A 13841-nucleotide genomic window follows, 5' to 3' on the forward strand; every position below is an offset into this window, starting at 1 on the left:
GCGGCGACTATTCGTAAGTAGTCGAGCCGCCGCATTTTGTATCAGTTGTAATTTCCGGACCGTTTTCAAGGGTAACCCCACATAGAGCGCATTACAGTAGTCCAAACGAGAGGTGCCCAGGGCATGTACCACTAGTGGGAGCTGGTGAACAGGGAGGTAGGGTTGCAGCCTTCGTATGAGGTGTAGTTGGTACCAGGCTGCCCGGCTCACTGCCGAAATCTGAGCCTCCATGGACAGCCTGGAATCAAGCACAACCCCAAGGCTGCGGACCTGGTCCTTTAGGGGTAGACTCACCCCGTTGAACTTCAGGTCGATGTCACCCAACCTTCTCCTGTCCCCCACAAGTAGTACCTCAGTCTTATCAGGGTTCAACTTCAGCTTGTTCCTTCCCATCCATCCACTCACGGATTCCAGGCACTTGGACAAGGTCTCCACAGCCAACTCTGGTGAAGATTTAAACGAGAGATAGAGCTGAGTGTCATCTGCATATTGGTGACACTGCAGCCCAAATCTCCTGATGATTGCCCCCAGCTGATCTCTGATTCAGATGTTACAGAGAAACAGAGCTGGGTATCATCAGCATACTACTGACACTTTGCCCCAAATCTCCTGATGACCGCTCCCAAGGACTTCATGTAGATGTTAAACAGGATTGGGGACAAGATGGTATGCCGCAGCACCTCGTAGCACAACTGCCAGGAGGCTGAAAGATAATCACCCAATGCTATTCTCTGAAAACAACCTTGGAGATAGGATTGGAACCGCTATAAAACAGTGCCTCCGATACCCATCTCACCAAGTTGGCCCAGAAGAATACCATGGTCAATGGTATCAAAAGTCTCTGAGAGATCAAGTAAGAGTAACAGGGTCGCGCTCCCCTGACCTTCTCCTGATAAAGGTCATCCATCAGGGTGACCAAGGCCGATTCAGTCCCATAACCCTGAACCCAGACTGAAATGGGTCAAGATAATCTGTTTCATCCAAGAGTACTTGCAATTGCTGTGCCACAACCCTCTCATTCACCTTCCTAAAAACCAACCAACCATTTGGGTGGAAAATCATAGTAAGAACTGACTGTGTTTTAGAATAGATCATGATCCCAAGTATACTTACTTCTAGGTCAGCATGCCTCATCTCATAGATTTACTTGCAAACTGAACATGGTTACGGGTGGCAATTTTGGAGTCGGAAATCAACAAACGAGGCAATTCTTGTGTGCCATCCTATCACTTCACCTCTCTGTTTATGCAGAGCCAACATCTGTTCTTGTCCATTTCAGGTTGTTATTCCTGTTGTCTCTGTCCAGCTGATAAAAAAGCACAAAACAGCCCGGCTGTTGCCAAATGGACTGGCTATTACCACCAATGCCAGCAGAAAGGTAAGTAGCACAGACAAAATTTCCCCCTGGCATTGCCTTGAATATCTGAGTGTATTGGCTTTGCTGCAGTGCTGAGGTTAAGGCTGCGAACATTTTGATCTATAAATACTTAACATACTTAAAGGCTTTTAAGCTCCCACAACAAGTACGGGTGTTGCAGTGAGGAGCGTCAAGAACATTCAGTGCAAATGTGCAGCTGTCCCGTGTAGTCTACCACACATAGGAAGCTGCTTATATTGACAACAGCTCTCCAGGATTTCAGACACAGTTCTCTCCCAGCCATTACCTGGAGATGCTTTGCAGGGCAGAATCCAAAAGTCCAGGGCAGGATGCTTCTTCTCCGTTGATTGCACCTCTGCGATCTGTGTGCATTCTGTACGCACAGGGATTCTTTGGGATTGTCTTCAAAGGGGATGAATTATATTGCGACCCCCTCCCTTTGCTTCCTGTCGTGGGAACGCAGTGCTTGGTGCCAGCCACCGTCTCCGATAGAGCAGCACATCCTTTTCGCCTCTCCCGGAGCTTCCAGCAAGCATGGCCACTGGCCAAGGATGGTGGGAGTTGTAGTTCAGCGACATCAAGAGGTCCAAAGGTTCCCCACTCCTGCTTTCAACACTTCAGTCAGTTCACTGACAGTGTTTATTTATTTATTTATTATTTGATTTATATCCCGCCCTTCCTCCCAGCAGGAGCCCAGGGCAGCAAACAAAAGCACTAAAAACACTTTAAAACATCATAAAAACAAATTTTAAAATACATTAAAACCAAACATCTCTAAAAACACTTTTTAAAAAAAGCTTTCAAGACATCTTAAAAAAAATTATTAAAAAGCAATTTCAGCACAGATGCAGACTAGGATAGGGTCTCAACTTAAAAGGCTTGTTGAAGAGGAAGGTCTTCAAAAGGCGCCGAAAAGATAACAGAGATGGTGCCTGTCTAATAGTTAAGGGGAGGGAATTCCACAGGGTAGGTGCCGCCACACTAAAGAGCTGCTGCCTATGTTGTGCAGAACGGACCTCCTGATAAGATGGTATCTGCAGGAGGCCCTCAGCTGCAGAGCGCAGAGATCGACTGGGTATATAAGGGATAAGACGATCTTTCAGGTATCCTGGTCCCAAGCTGTGTAGGGCTTTGTACACCAAAACCAGAACCTTGAACTTGGCCCGGTGTTCCCACCCCACCCCCATTATGGTCAAGTCCACTAGTATTGTCACCCTTTCGTGGATAGGGTGGGTGTGGGAAGGGTGGTCAGAGTATCGACGGCAGGGGAAAGGATTGCTGGAACTACCAGAAAGATCAAGGATGATGAGAGCTGTAGTCCTACATAGCCTACAGACTCAGGCTATGGTCTGAAGGCACATGAGGCCAGCACCCTGCTGAAGCTAAGCAGGGTCAGGTCTGGTCAGTGCCTGGATATGGGAGACTGCCTGGGAACCATATGTAGTCTGCCTTGGGTTTCTATTGTGAAAAGAAAGGCGGTGTATAAATGTAATAAATAAATAAATAAATAAGCATCTGGAGAGACATGGGTTCGCCATCCCTGACTGAAAATGTTTTAACACTTCCTTTCAGTTAAAGAAAAAAGCTTCCATGGTGGCTTACAGTTCAGAATAAATAACAAGAAACAACTGCCGTAAAGCTAAAGAATAACTTGAGGACAGGAAGTGAAGGCAACGCCTCCGGTTGAAACTCTAGAAGTGGGTGGACTGTGGTTTTTCATGCTAGGCCTGTACACGGCGGCTAAGTGCATTTTGGGATTTTTGGCTCCTGTCTGATGAATTTCCCTTTTGCAGGCCTTCCAAGCCTGAAACCCACAAAACTTTCCCAGATTGCATGCCTGGCTCCCATTCCAAACCACCCCTTGCAGACGGGCTGCTCACAGCTCAAAAAGAGGCCTTGGCTGGCCTGGCGTAACGCAGCTGGAAATTGCTGGCCTTGATGGATGGGGCTTTGGCCTTATGGAGCCTTGCTGGGTCTATTGATGTCGCCTCACTTCCACTGCAGCATGAAAGACTCAGAGGGCCCAGATGACCCTACCCACCCCCTGCCCCACAGAGCTGAAGGTCTTCCTGCGTTTCCTCACAGGGTCGTTTGTTTCAATGGTTTCTATGAGGGGAGAGTCTAGCCCAGCTGGCAAAAACAGCAGCCAGTGGAGGTGGTAAAGCTAGCAGGCGACCTTCGTGTCTGCTCCTGCTGCTGCTTGAGTTGTGGTATGGATAAAACAGTGGGGGGATGTTCCTTGAGCTCCTTGGAGGAAAGACACAATTATAAATTCAATAAAGTCATATCCACACCACACATTTAACGCACTCTTATACCTCCTGAAACAGTCATGGCTTCCCCCAAACTATCCTGGGAACTGTAGTTTTGTTAAGGGTGCTGAGTGCAGTTAGGAGACCCCCTATTCCCCTGGCAGAGCTGCAATTCCCAGAGTTCCCTGGGAGGACTGATGGATTCTTAAACCACTCTGAGAACTGTAACTCTGTGAGGGAAATCGGGAGTCTCCCAACAACTCTCAGCAACCGCCACAAACTACACTTCCCAGGATTATTTGGGTGGAAGCCATGATTGTTTAAAATGGTATAAGAGTGTTTTAAACGTATGCTGCGTGGCCTTTATAAAACATTATGCGAAGCTCCTCCTGAAGCCAGCAAGCTTACCATTTCTTACCAAGTTGCCTTCAAACGAGGCACTCGACATCAGTATGTCTGTCTTTAAATGTGCAAGTGCTAAACCAACTGTTGAGAGTACAAAGAGCAGGCTGGCCAGCCCCTTTCCTAACACTTTGCCTCAAACTTTGCTGCCTGGGCTGTGGTTATTCATTGCTCCTTGCTTCTCTTTCGTTTCCAGTACATCTTTGTATCCCTGATCTCTAGAGACAGTGTGTACGATGTGCTGCGGAGAGTCTGCACCCACCTGCAGGTATGTCGCACCCTCCTGCATCCCCCTTGATAGACCTTGCAGATTATTAGAAAGAACTGGTCTGCCAGGCCCTGCAAAGGGTCAGATGTTACGGTGTTTGTTTTTAAAGGCCTGTACCATTTGGGACTAGGGTACTTAAAGGGTTGCTTGCTTGTTCATTAAGAGAGTCTTTGGGTGCCCTGCCATTTAAGGTGAGAGGCTGGTGACAACAAGGAGAAGACCTTTTTGGTGGTGGCATCCCAAAAAGAGATTATAGAAATCTCTCTGCAGAGAGAGATGCTGGATGCCAGTTTCAGATGCATCTATTTATGGCCCCTGTTGTGGTGGAGGAGAACATCCTAGTGGGATCTTAGGAACATTATCCTCTCAGCCAGTGTTAGGGTGTTTTTGTTTGGGGAAACCCCTTTTGTGGTTATTTGGGGGAAGCTTTTATTTTGAGGTTTTCTTGAAATACAGTTAGGCCTTTCATGACCAGAAAAATGTGGTAGTTGTGCAGCAGAATGTATGGGAAGTGCTGAAGTTCCCCATCCCTGACTGGAGCTGTGTGTGCCTTGCCACTGAGCTATGGGCCTTTCCTCCGTTCAGGAGCTTTCCGTGGCTTTCTTAAGAACCAACCTGGGTTTGTGATGACCCCCTGTTAGATATGGGCTCTTGTGAGGTGAAGCAGTTTGTGCCCTTGATTTAAACTCAATAGACACATTTGGAAGTTATCAATTCTGAGAATGAAGACAACATTTAAAGTTTTCACCTAAGGAGACATCTGGTGTGTGTGTGTTTAGGGACAACTTTTGGGAGGAAAATTGGACAGAGGGAACAGTTAGTGCACACACACCTCCTTCTCTGTGGCCTGATCTGGATCAGCCCTCCCTGGTTGCTATTTAAAAACCAAAACCAAAAATAAGAGAGATGGTGCCCATGTTTAACATCACTAATAAACAGTAGGTTTACCTCCACTGCTTTCTGGGACAAATTTATTACATATAAAGTGTGGTATACTTTTGATCTTACATCTTGGGTGTGGAAGAGAAGCAATGCTGGTATATGGCAAATAGCTAAAATTATTTATTTATTAATTTATTATTTAAGCTATTTCTGTACCCCTTAATATATATAAAAATCTCTAAGCGGTGTACAGAAGATAAAACAACAGCAAAGGTTATAAAAATAAACAATAAAACCACAATACAAATGCATACATGGATACAAAATGCAGGTAAAGGTACAGTTATAAGAATATGTGGGGGGTATGTAATGATAAGAGTCCTCTAAGTGCCTGGGAGTTGGTCATGCAGTCCAGGATTCAGTCTTGGCTCTCCTGAAGGGAAGGGGGTGGCAGAAAAAGCTGCTGATGGTTAAGGATCCTTCCCTCTGGAACTGTCCTTCCATTGATTTGCAGGTCCTTCTGATCCCATAACACTAAGGGTGCCACTGCAGAGAAGGCCCTCTTACCCCTCAGTTAACCTCACATTCTCTCTGCAGGTCTCAAGCAAAAAGAGTCTGAGCTTGAAAGAATTGACTGAAGAGCCTGATACAGTGTCACTGGTAAGACCCAGGTTTCTTTTTTTTTTACAATAATTTTTATTCAAATTTTCATAAAACATACAAAACAAAATCATAAAACATTCAAAGACAAAAAACAAAACAAAACAAAAATGATTAAACAAAAAAATAAAATGTTGACTTCCCATTTGTCGCAGATCAAATCAGTTATAGGTCTACAATATATAACAATCCTGTCTCTTAAATTATATTATAAAATCACTTTCCTCCAGTAGTTATCTTAATTAATCATCAAATCTCATAAACATTACTTTATTCTTTCCACAAAAAGTCAAAGAGAGGTTTCAATTCTTTAAGAAATATATCTATCAATTTTTCTCCTAATAAACATGTCGATTAATCCATCTCGTTAATAATAATAATAATAATCTTATTGTCATAACCATAGTCCAAATAAACATATCGATTAATCCATCTCATCAAAATCTGTTAGGTCCAATAATTTCAATAGCCATTATTCCATTATCCATATTAATTCCATTTTCCATCTTCAATAGTCCTGTTAAGTCCAGTAATTTCAGTGTCCAATCTTCCATTATCAGTATTCCATAATAATCTTGCTGTCATAGCCATAGTCATATAATAAGAGTCTGATGGGAATTTCCTCTATCCCAAATATTTTCTTGCCATCGATTCTGAATAAGTTGCTGAAATATTGTTGTAAAGTCATATCTCTGTTCTTCTTTTTTACAAAATGCACTGGCTCATCTCTTGAGAGTTTTTCCATTGTCACATGGCTGCAGTTAATTCCATATATTTTCTCTATATCAAGCTCCATCACGTCATTCCAGTCCAGAAGATTATCCAAGCCATTGATAACTTTATCTCTAATATCTTCATTAATTTCTTCAGAGATAACGTTAAATTCCAAACAGTAGATTTTATTTCTAATATCCATAAACTCCAGATCTTTTTCCAATTCCACATTTGTTCCAATCTCCAGGGCTTGTATCTTCCCTTTATTTTTTCTTTTCTCATCTCTGATCTCATTCTCCTCTCTCACAGGATCCCCTATTTCTTTAAGCTCCTGCGTCATTTTGCTCAGTTCCATTTTCAGCTCCTTACTGCCCTGTCGCAGGGTTTGTTTCGTTATCTCAATCTCATCCATTATTTTCTGAAACATAATTACTTCCAGATTCTCAGCCACTTTCTTGATTGCCATTTTTAAAACCACGAAAACAAAACAAAACAAAAATAAAGAAGAACCACTTCTTATTTCAGCAACAATTGGGTTAATATTCCAGGCTTGATGACATCACAGTATAAACAGAGCAGCCTGCCTTATCTCTCTATGTTCAAGAATACAAAACAAATTTAGTTCCCAGCATCAAAACAGTTAGTGGCGTCGTGAAGAAGCAGATTCGTCAAAATAAAATAGACCAAAAAGAGAATAGTTCCAGACAATATAATGTTCCTCGGAATAGAAATCCCTCTTCTGTTTATATCTTTAGAATGCACTTCCAGGACAGCTTTTTGCAATAGAAACAGAGATAAGCTGTTAATTTCGTGAATAACAGAGAAGAGTTATAGCTCACCCAGAAGTTCTTTAAAGCTGATTCATTTGACAAATCTCTTTTTGCTGCAACAATTTAAACCAAGTAAAAAAAATAATAGAAAGAAGGGTGCTTGCCTGTTAGTCCGTTTTCTCTTTGAAGAAAAGATAAACGTATCGCATTAATCAGATAGAGCTTGTTCGGAAGTCCGTCCGGCATTGCTGGCTGGATCTTTTCTCATAAATTAATGAAATCCAGTCCTCCCAACAAAAACAGGCTTTTGAGGTTGATCTCTACGTTTCTCCCTGCCCGGGAGAAATTTCATCAGTCAAAAAAAAAATGTTCTGACTGATTTATATCTGAATAAGCTTCTTTTGAGGCGGGAGCCCGTCTCAAAAGCAGGCACAAGCGAAGTTACCCTTCCCGGAAGTCCGGTAAGACCCAGGTTTCTGAAAGAAAATCAAGACACAGTGATGTGCACAGTTGCCCACAACCGTCTTTTTATCACTGGAAAGTTTCTGAGGTGGATTGCAAATAAAACCCAGACAGACCCTTTAGAACAGGGATGGGGAACCTGTGGCCCTCCAGATGTTGTTGGATTCCACTTCCCATCATCCCTGTTCGGAATGGCCAGTGGTTAGGGATGGTGGGCCTTGCATTCCATTGGCATCTGGAGTATCACAGGTTCATCATCCCTGCTCTAAACAGTCTCTGTGTGCAACTCCCTGCTAAACCCAGCCTTCCTTCTCACAGGATCTGGGGAATGAAAAGTGGCCAATGTAACATCTGTTTTTAAAAGTGGATCTGGGAAATTAAGGGCCAGTTAGCTTAACGTCTGTCCTGGGAAAGCGAGTGGAAAGCATTTTTAAAGATAGCGCAGAGCTTGGAAAAGTTACTTTTTTTGAACTACAACTCCCATCAGCCCAATACAGTGGCCATGCTGGCTGGGGCTGATGGGAGCTGTAGTTTAAAAAAGTAACTTTTCCAAGCTCTGAGATAGCGATATAGAAGCACATGTCCTGCTGAAGCATAGTTTCCACAAGGATAAGTCCTGTCTCACTGACCTTGTAGAGTTCTTTGAGAGTATCAACAAGAATATAGAGGTGATTGTTGTGCGCCTAGAGTTTTAAAAATCTTTTAATAAAGTTCCTCACCAAGGACTCCTGAATAAGCTTAGCAGTTAAGGAACAGGAAGGGTAGGAATAAATGAAAGGACTGGTATCAAGACCCGTGCTTTTTAACTTGTTCATGAGGTGAGCAGTGAGGTAGCCAAGTTCACTAATGATGTCAAATTGTTCAGGGTGGTTAAAATAAAGGAGCTCCAAAAGGATCTCTCCAAACTGGGGGAATGAGCAATAAAATGGCAAATGTGGTTCAATGTAAGCAAATGTAAAATGATGCACATTGGGGCAAAAACATCCTAATATCACATATAGGCTAATGGAGTTTGAACTGGCAGTGTCTAACCAAGAAAGGCACCTTGGGCTTGTAGTGGATAGCTCGATGAAGTTGTTGAGCCAATGTGTGGCAGTTGTGAAAAATTCAAATTCCACAGAGAGTTAGGAAAAGGATTGAAAATAAAACTGCCAGTATCATAATGCCGTTATACAAATCTATGGTGTGGCCTTCCCAGTTTTTAACTTTGGTTTTACATTAAATGTGCACTGACATAAACCACTGCTTGGACTCCTCCTTGCACGCAGGTTGTGCTAAATATATATGGCGTAGGCTTTAGGTGTTTAAATTGTTTAAATTTGTTTGGTGTTGCATTTTTTCCCTTTTATTGAGTAAATCACTCTGTGATTTCCAAGAAGAGCAAATGAAATACAGTGCAATCCATGGCTGACAGAAATGTGGGTTGAAGTGGCTTTGCAAAACCATGAGTCTGATGGAACGTGACTTATGTTAACCATGGTTTGGATCAGTGCATGCAGAAAGCAAAACCATGGTTAACACTGGGAAGGAAAGGGAGGGTCAGGAAGCATGTGAGCCTGTGGATTACTCCCAGTTTCTTAACCATTCTTAAGAGATCATCAGCACTATTAAGCCAGGCCTCTGTCTTTGGCTGTTCCACTTTGTTTCAAAGTACATCTCTCTTTCTCTCTCTCTCTCTCTCTCTACTGCCTTTCCTCCTCACCCTCTTAACATAGGAAGCTGCTTTATATCAGGTCAGTCTGTTCGTCCGTCTACCCCGATTGGCAATGGCCTCTCCAAGATCTCAGGCAGGGGAAGTCTCTCCCCTCACCTATGGCCTGATCCTTTTTTAATTGGAGATGCCAGGGTTTGAACTTGGGACCTTCTGCATGGAAAGCATGTGCACTACCATTGAGCTATGGCTCCGCCCTGGGACAAGGGGACAAAGTTCAGGGCTGACACTGGCCAGCAGGGGGCAGTGTTGCAGTGGGAGGAAAGAACCGAGGCTGGGTATCCACTGTAATGTTGGGGAGTACAGCCCATTTTTTAATGCGTGTTTCAGTTCCCCAGGGTCTGGAGTAGTTCCAGTCCAGTTCTTACATATACCTCTAGAGATCAGACCCTGAGGCAGCTAAGGAGGTAGATTGCTGGTGGGCTTTTCCCACACCTAATCCTTGTCTGAGTTTGTTCTAAATCAGTACTTCCCAAACTATTTTTCCCCGCAGACCACTTGAAAATTGCTGAGGGCAGGCTGCGTCATGATTTTTTCCTGCCTGTTGTAGCAATTGTAATGTGCTGTGCCAGATGCTGTGTGATTTTTAATTGCCTTTTTATTGCTTCTATTCTTCCTTATATATTGCATTTTACTATTTTACAACTTGCATTCCATAGGACTCAAATTGTAATACAATAAAACACAATATAAGAAAAAAATAAAAGAAGCAATAAAATACAACAGAAAATCAATATTAAAGATTTAAAGTGGACTTGTTGCAGACCACCTGAATGAAGCTTGCGGACCATAGTGAGCTTCATGGCTGAGTGGAGATTTGAACCCTGGTCTCACAGGTTGTAGTCCAATGCTCAGTGTAGAAAAGGGGGTCAAAGACCAGAATGCTGAAGTATTTTATAGAAAACTGGTTTTATTGTGAGATTTTTTTCAGAAAAGCCCAAACTGGTTTTATTGCAGAATATTTTTCAAAGAAGCTCAACGCGTTTCAGCCTGTAATCACAGGCCTTCATCAGGGGATAATAAACTTTTTCAATGGCTAACCAAGCAATTTTGGTCCTGTATTGCACTGATAACAATCCTCTTATATTTGTATAAGAGGATTGTTATCAGTGCCATGCAGGACCAAATTTCACCTTTGAAAAATATTCTGCAATAAAACCAGTTTGGGCTTTTTTGAAAAAAATCTCGCAATAAAACCAGTTTTCTGTAAAATACTTCAGCATTCTGGTCTTTGACCCCCTTTTTCTACATATCGAATTGGATGCCCACCACTTTCTATCTGCAACGCTCAGTGTAACCACTATACTGCACTGGCTGGTACACACCTACACCTACCTAGCCTGGCTTTACTGATGACCTTCCGGCCATTAGTTATGCATGTAGCCTGATGCCCCAGTGAAAGATCATGGCACCTTTTCCGCAGCCAAGCAAACGTGCATTCTTTGTCTTCCACAGGAGGTGATTGTCCCGGAAGTGAAGTGGAGGAAGGGGTCCACGCCATCGCTGTCACTGTCTCTCCCAGATGCAGGCTTCCAGTGCATCCATCGGGCATCAATCAGCAGCCTCAGTACAAAGGAGAGCTCTTGCAACTCGGAGGAGCCTCTAGTATCAGGTATGGGGGCAGCAGGAGGCTTTGTTGTTGTTGTTGTTATGTGCCTTCAGGTCGATTACAACTTATGGCAACCCTATGAATCAGCGACCTCCAACAGCATCTGTTATAAACCACCCTGTTCAGATCTTGTAAGTCTCGTGTTGCATTTTGGATAGTCTGTTCATAGGGTTTTGATGGTAAGAGGTATTCGGAGGTGGCTTACCATTGCCTTCTTCTAAGTTTGGATGCATTTTAGTCTGGTGTCTCAGCTTTGACCATTCCGCCATGGGTGCCCCTGCTAGGAGTCTAGCCTCTTGGTCTAGACTACTGACCGCATTGCTCTCAGCTTCTTCGACACTCTCAACCCCCCTCACCACATTAAGGTGTGCATCCTAGAGGGGGAGCAGGAGGCTAGGAAACTGCTATGTGCAGCCGTGTGGTGGCAAATTCAGAAGTGCAGGGTCCCTTCATGTTAGTCATCGCCACGCCCCCTCCCCTTCTTCTTTTTTGCGCTGGGTTGTGAATGAGATCCTTGTTAGTGCCTTCTCCCACAACAAACATCCCTAGGATCCAATCAGCATGGAAGGGGAGAGTGTTAGCTACTGAGAAGAATCTTCTCAGTGGCTGAGCCACCTCCTTTCACTCTGACTGGCTCCATTCAGCAGGAAGGGACAAGGAAGCATTTTAGAAGGCTCTTCTCAGTTGCTAACATGCTCCCCATCAGGCTGATTGGCTCACAGGATGCTGGAGACATAGGGACCCTGCTCTCACAAAGTAAGAGGTTTAAGTCTCCCCCAGGTGGCAGCACAGGCTCTTCAGCTGTTCCAAGGACAACAAATCACATCCCAATCACCCCACATAATCTCTGCCATGCCAGTCACCCTGTCACGTTGCTCCTGGAAGCATCCGTGTGTCGGCCGTGCACAGATGTTTGCACTCTTTGTTCAGACTTGGGAGATCCATGTTGTCCTTTCCCACTGAGCGTCAGACTTCAGCACTCCCCTGGGCAGGAGGAGAGATCCTCCATCCCATCAGCAACCAGAAATAAACACTGTTTCTTTCCCAAAATTCTTTTCTAGAACATTGGGTGGCATTCTGTGCTAGCCCTCCTTAGGGTAGACCCATTGAAGTTAATAGACATGGCTAACAGGTCCGTTTCGGTGGGTCTCCTCCGAATAGGACTTAATTGAATACAATCCTTTGTTTTTAGGATAGTGGGTTGCTGCTGTATGAACAAGTATAGGAATGTAGGAAGTTGCCTTATACTGAGTCAGACCATTAGTCCATCAAGCTCAGTATTGTCTACACTGACTGGCAGCAGCTCTCCAGAGTTTCAGGCAGGGGTCTCTCCCAACTCTAACTGGAGATCTGTTTATTTATCCATTTATTATTGCATTTATATCCCACTTTTCCTCCAAGGAGCTCAAGGTGATGTACATAGTTCTCCTTCCCCCTGCCCCATTTTAACCTCACAACAACCCTGTGGGTAGATTAGGCTGAGAGGCAGTGACTGGCCCAAGGTCACCCAGTGAGCTTCATAGCCAAGCAGGGATTTGAACCCTGGTCTCCCAGGTCAACATCCAACACTCTAACCCCTTCACTACGTTAGCATATATCGCTTGATATTTGAACATCCGGTGCCTTCTGCTGTTGTTCCAGAAAGTGCAATAAACACTGAAGAGGAGTTAGAGGTGGAGCAGAGCTACAAGGCAGAGCTGAGGCCATCTGATTATCAGCTGCTGAAAATCTTCATTGTCTTGTGAGTCGGGAGGCATTTTTCTTCAGTATTTGTGTTTTGGTTCTCTGAATCAGATCTAAACTGTCCCTACATATATATTTTTTGTCCATTTCTGCTGTCAGGATCTGCCTCCTGGTGGTCTCCTCCTCCTACTTGGCTTTTCGCATCTTCCGCCTGGAGCAGCAGCTCTGTTCCTTGAATCGGGACTATCTCTCCCGTGTGCCTCGAAGGTAGGGAATGTTCTGGAATCAAATTCATGACTGCTCAGAGACCCCTTTGCAGCACCTGAAAGATGAGGACCTGTTGCTCTCATCATGCCGATATGAAAGGTGCCCTTGTTCACCTCCTAAAGGGAGGATGGGGGATACCAGATGCTGTTGGACTACAACTCCCTTTACCCCCCGCCAGTATGGCCAGTGGTCAGGGATGATGGGAGATGAAGTCCGACAAGATCTGGAGAGCTCCAAGTTCCCCATCCCTGCCATAAGCAAAGGCCTAGTTAAGCAAGAAGTGCACCTCGCTGGAGTGGTCTCAAGCTTTCTTCCTCCCTTTCTTCCTTTTTATGGCCACCTGACATTGGCTTTTGGTAGCAGAAAAGCATGGCCCATGGCCAGTACCCACCCTTCCTCCCAGTAGGAGCCCAGGGCGGCAAACAAAAGCACTAAAAACACTCTTAACACATCATAAAAACAGACTTTAAAATATATTACAACAAAACATCCTTAAAAACATATTAAAACAAAATGTCTTTAAAAACATCTTTTTTTTTTACAAAAAGGTGTTACTGCTACTACTTTAATACAACTACGTCACCTTTCACAAATATGCCTCAAGGCAATGTACACAACGTACCAAAAAACAGAAAATAGCAGCAAATGAATTGAAATACAATAAAACACCTCTAGCAGAAACCTATTCATCCAGCAGAGGAAAGCTGGTCAGATCAATAAAGGTCTTCAGTTGTTTCCGGCAGAGCTTGGAAAAGTTACTTTTTTGAACTACAACTCCCATCA

At 43.9% G+C, this 13841-nt stretch overlaps 1 protein-coding gene across 6 annotated transcripts in view; it reads left to right on the forward strand.

Moving 5' to 3' along the window:
* Window positions 1-13841, forward strand: part of GRAMD2A (GRAM domain containing 2A) — a 73219-nt gene that overhangs the window by 52009 nt on the left and 7369 nt on the right. For 4 of the 6 annotated variants that reach the window (XM_061595589.1, XM_061595591.1, XM_061595592.1 and 1 more), the window contains 6 exons: window positions 1280-1378; window positions 4229-4300; window positions 5780-5842; window positions 10955-11111; window positions 12750-12849; window positions 12951-13058. In XM_061595589.1, the coding sequence (XP_061451573.1) occupies window positions 1280-1378; window positions 4229-4300; window positions 5780-5842; window positions 10955-11111; window positions 12750-12849; window positions 12951-13058 (599 nt within the window). Of the gene's footprint in view, window positions 1-1279; window positions 1379-4228; window positions 4301-5779; window positions 5843-10954; window positions 11112-12749; window positions 12850-12950; window positions 13063-13841 lie in introns of those variants that run through there. The other 2 variants (XM_061595590.1, XM_061595595.1) reach the window with 1 other exon arrangement.

Source organism: Rhineura floridana, chromosome 14, assembly GCF_030035675.1.
Source record: "Rhineura floridana isolate rRhiFlo1 chromosome 14, rRhiFlo1.hap2, whole genome shotgun sequence".
NCBI lineage: Eukaryota > Metazoa > Chordata > Lepidosauria > Squamata > Rhineuridae > Rhineura > Rhineura floridana.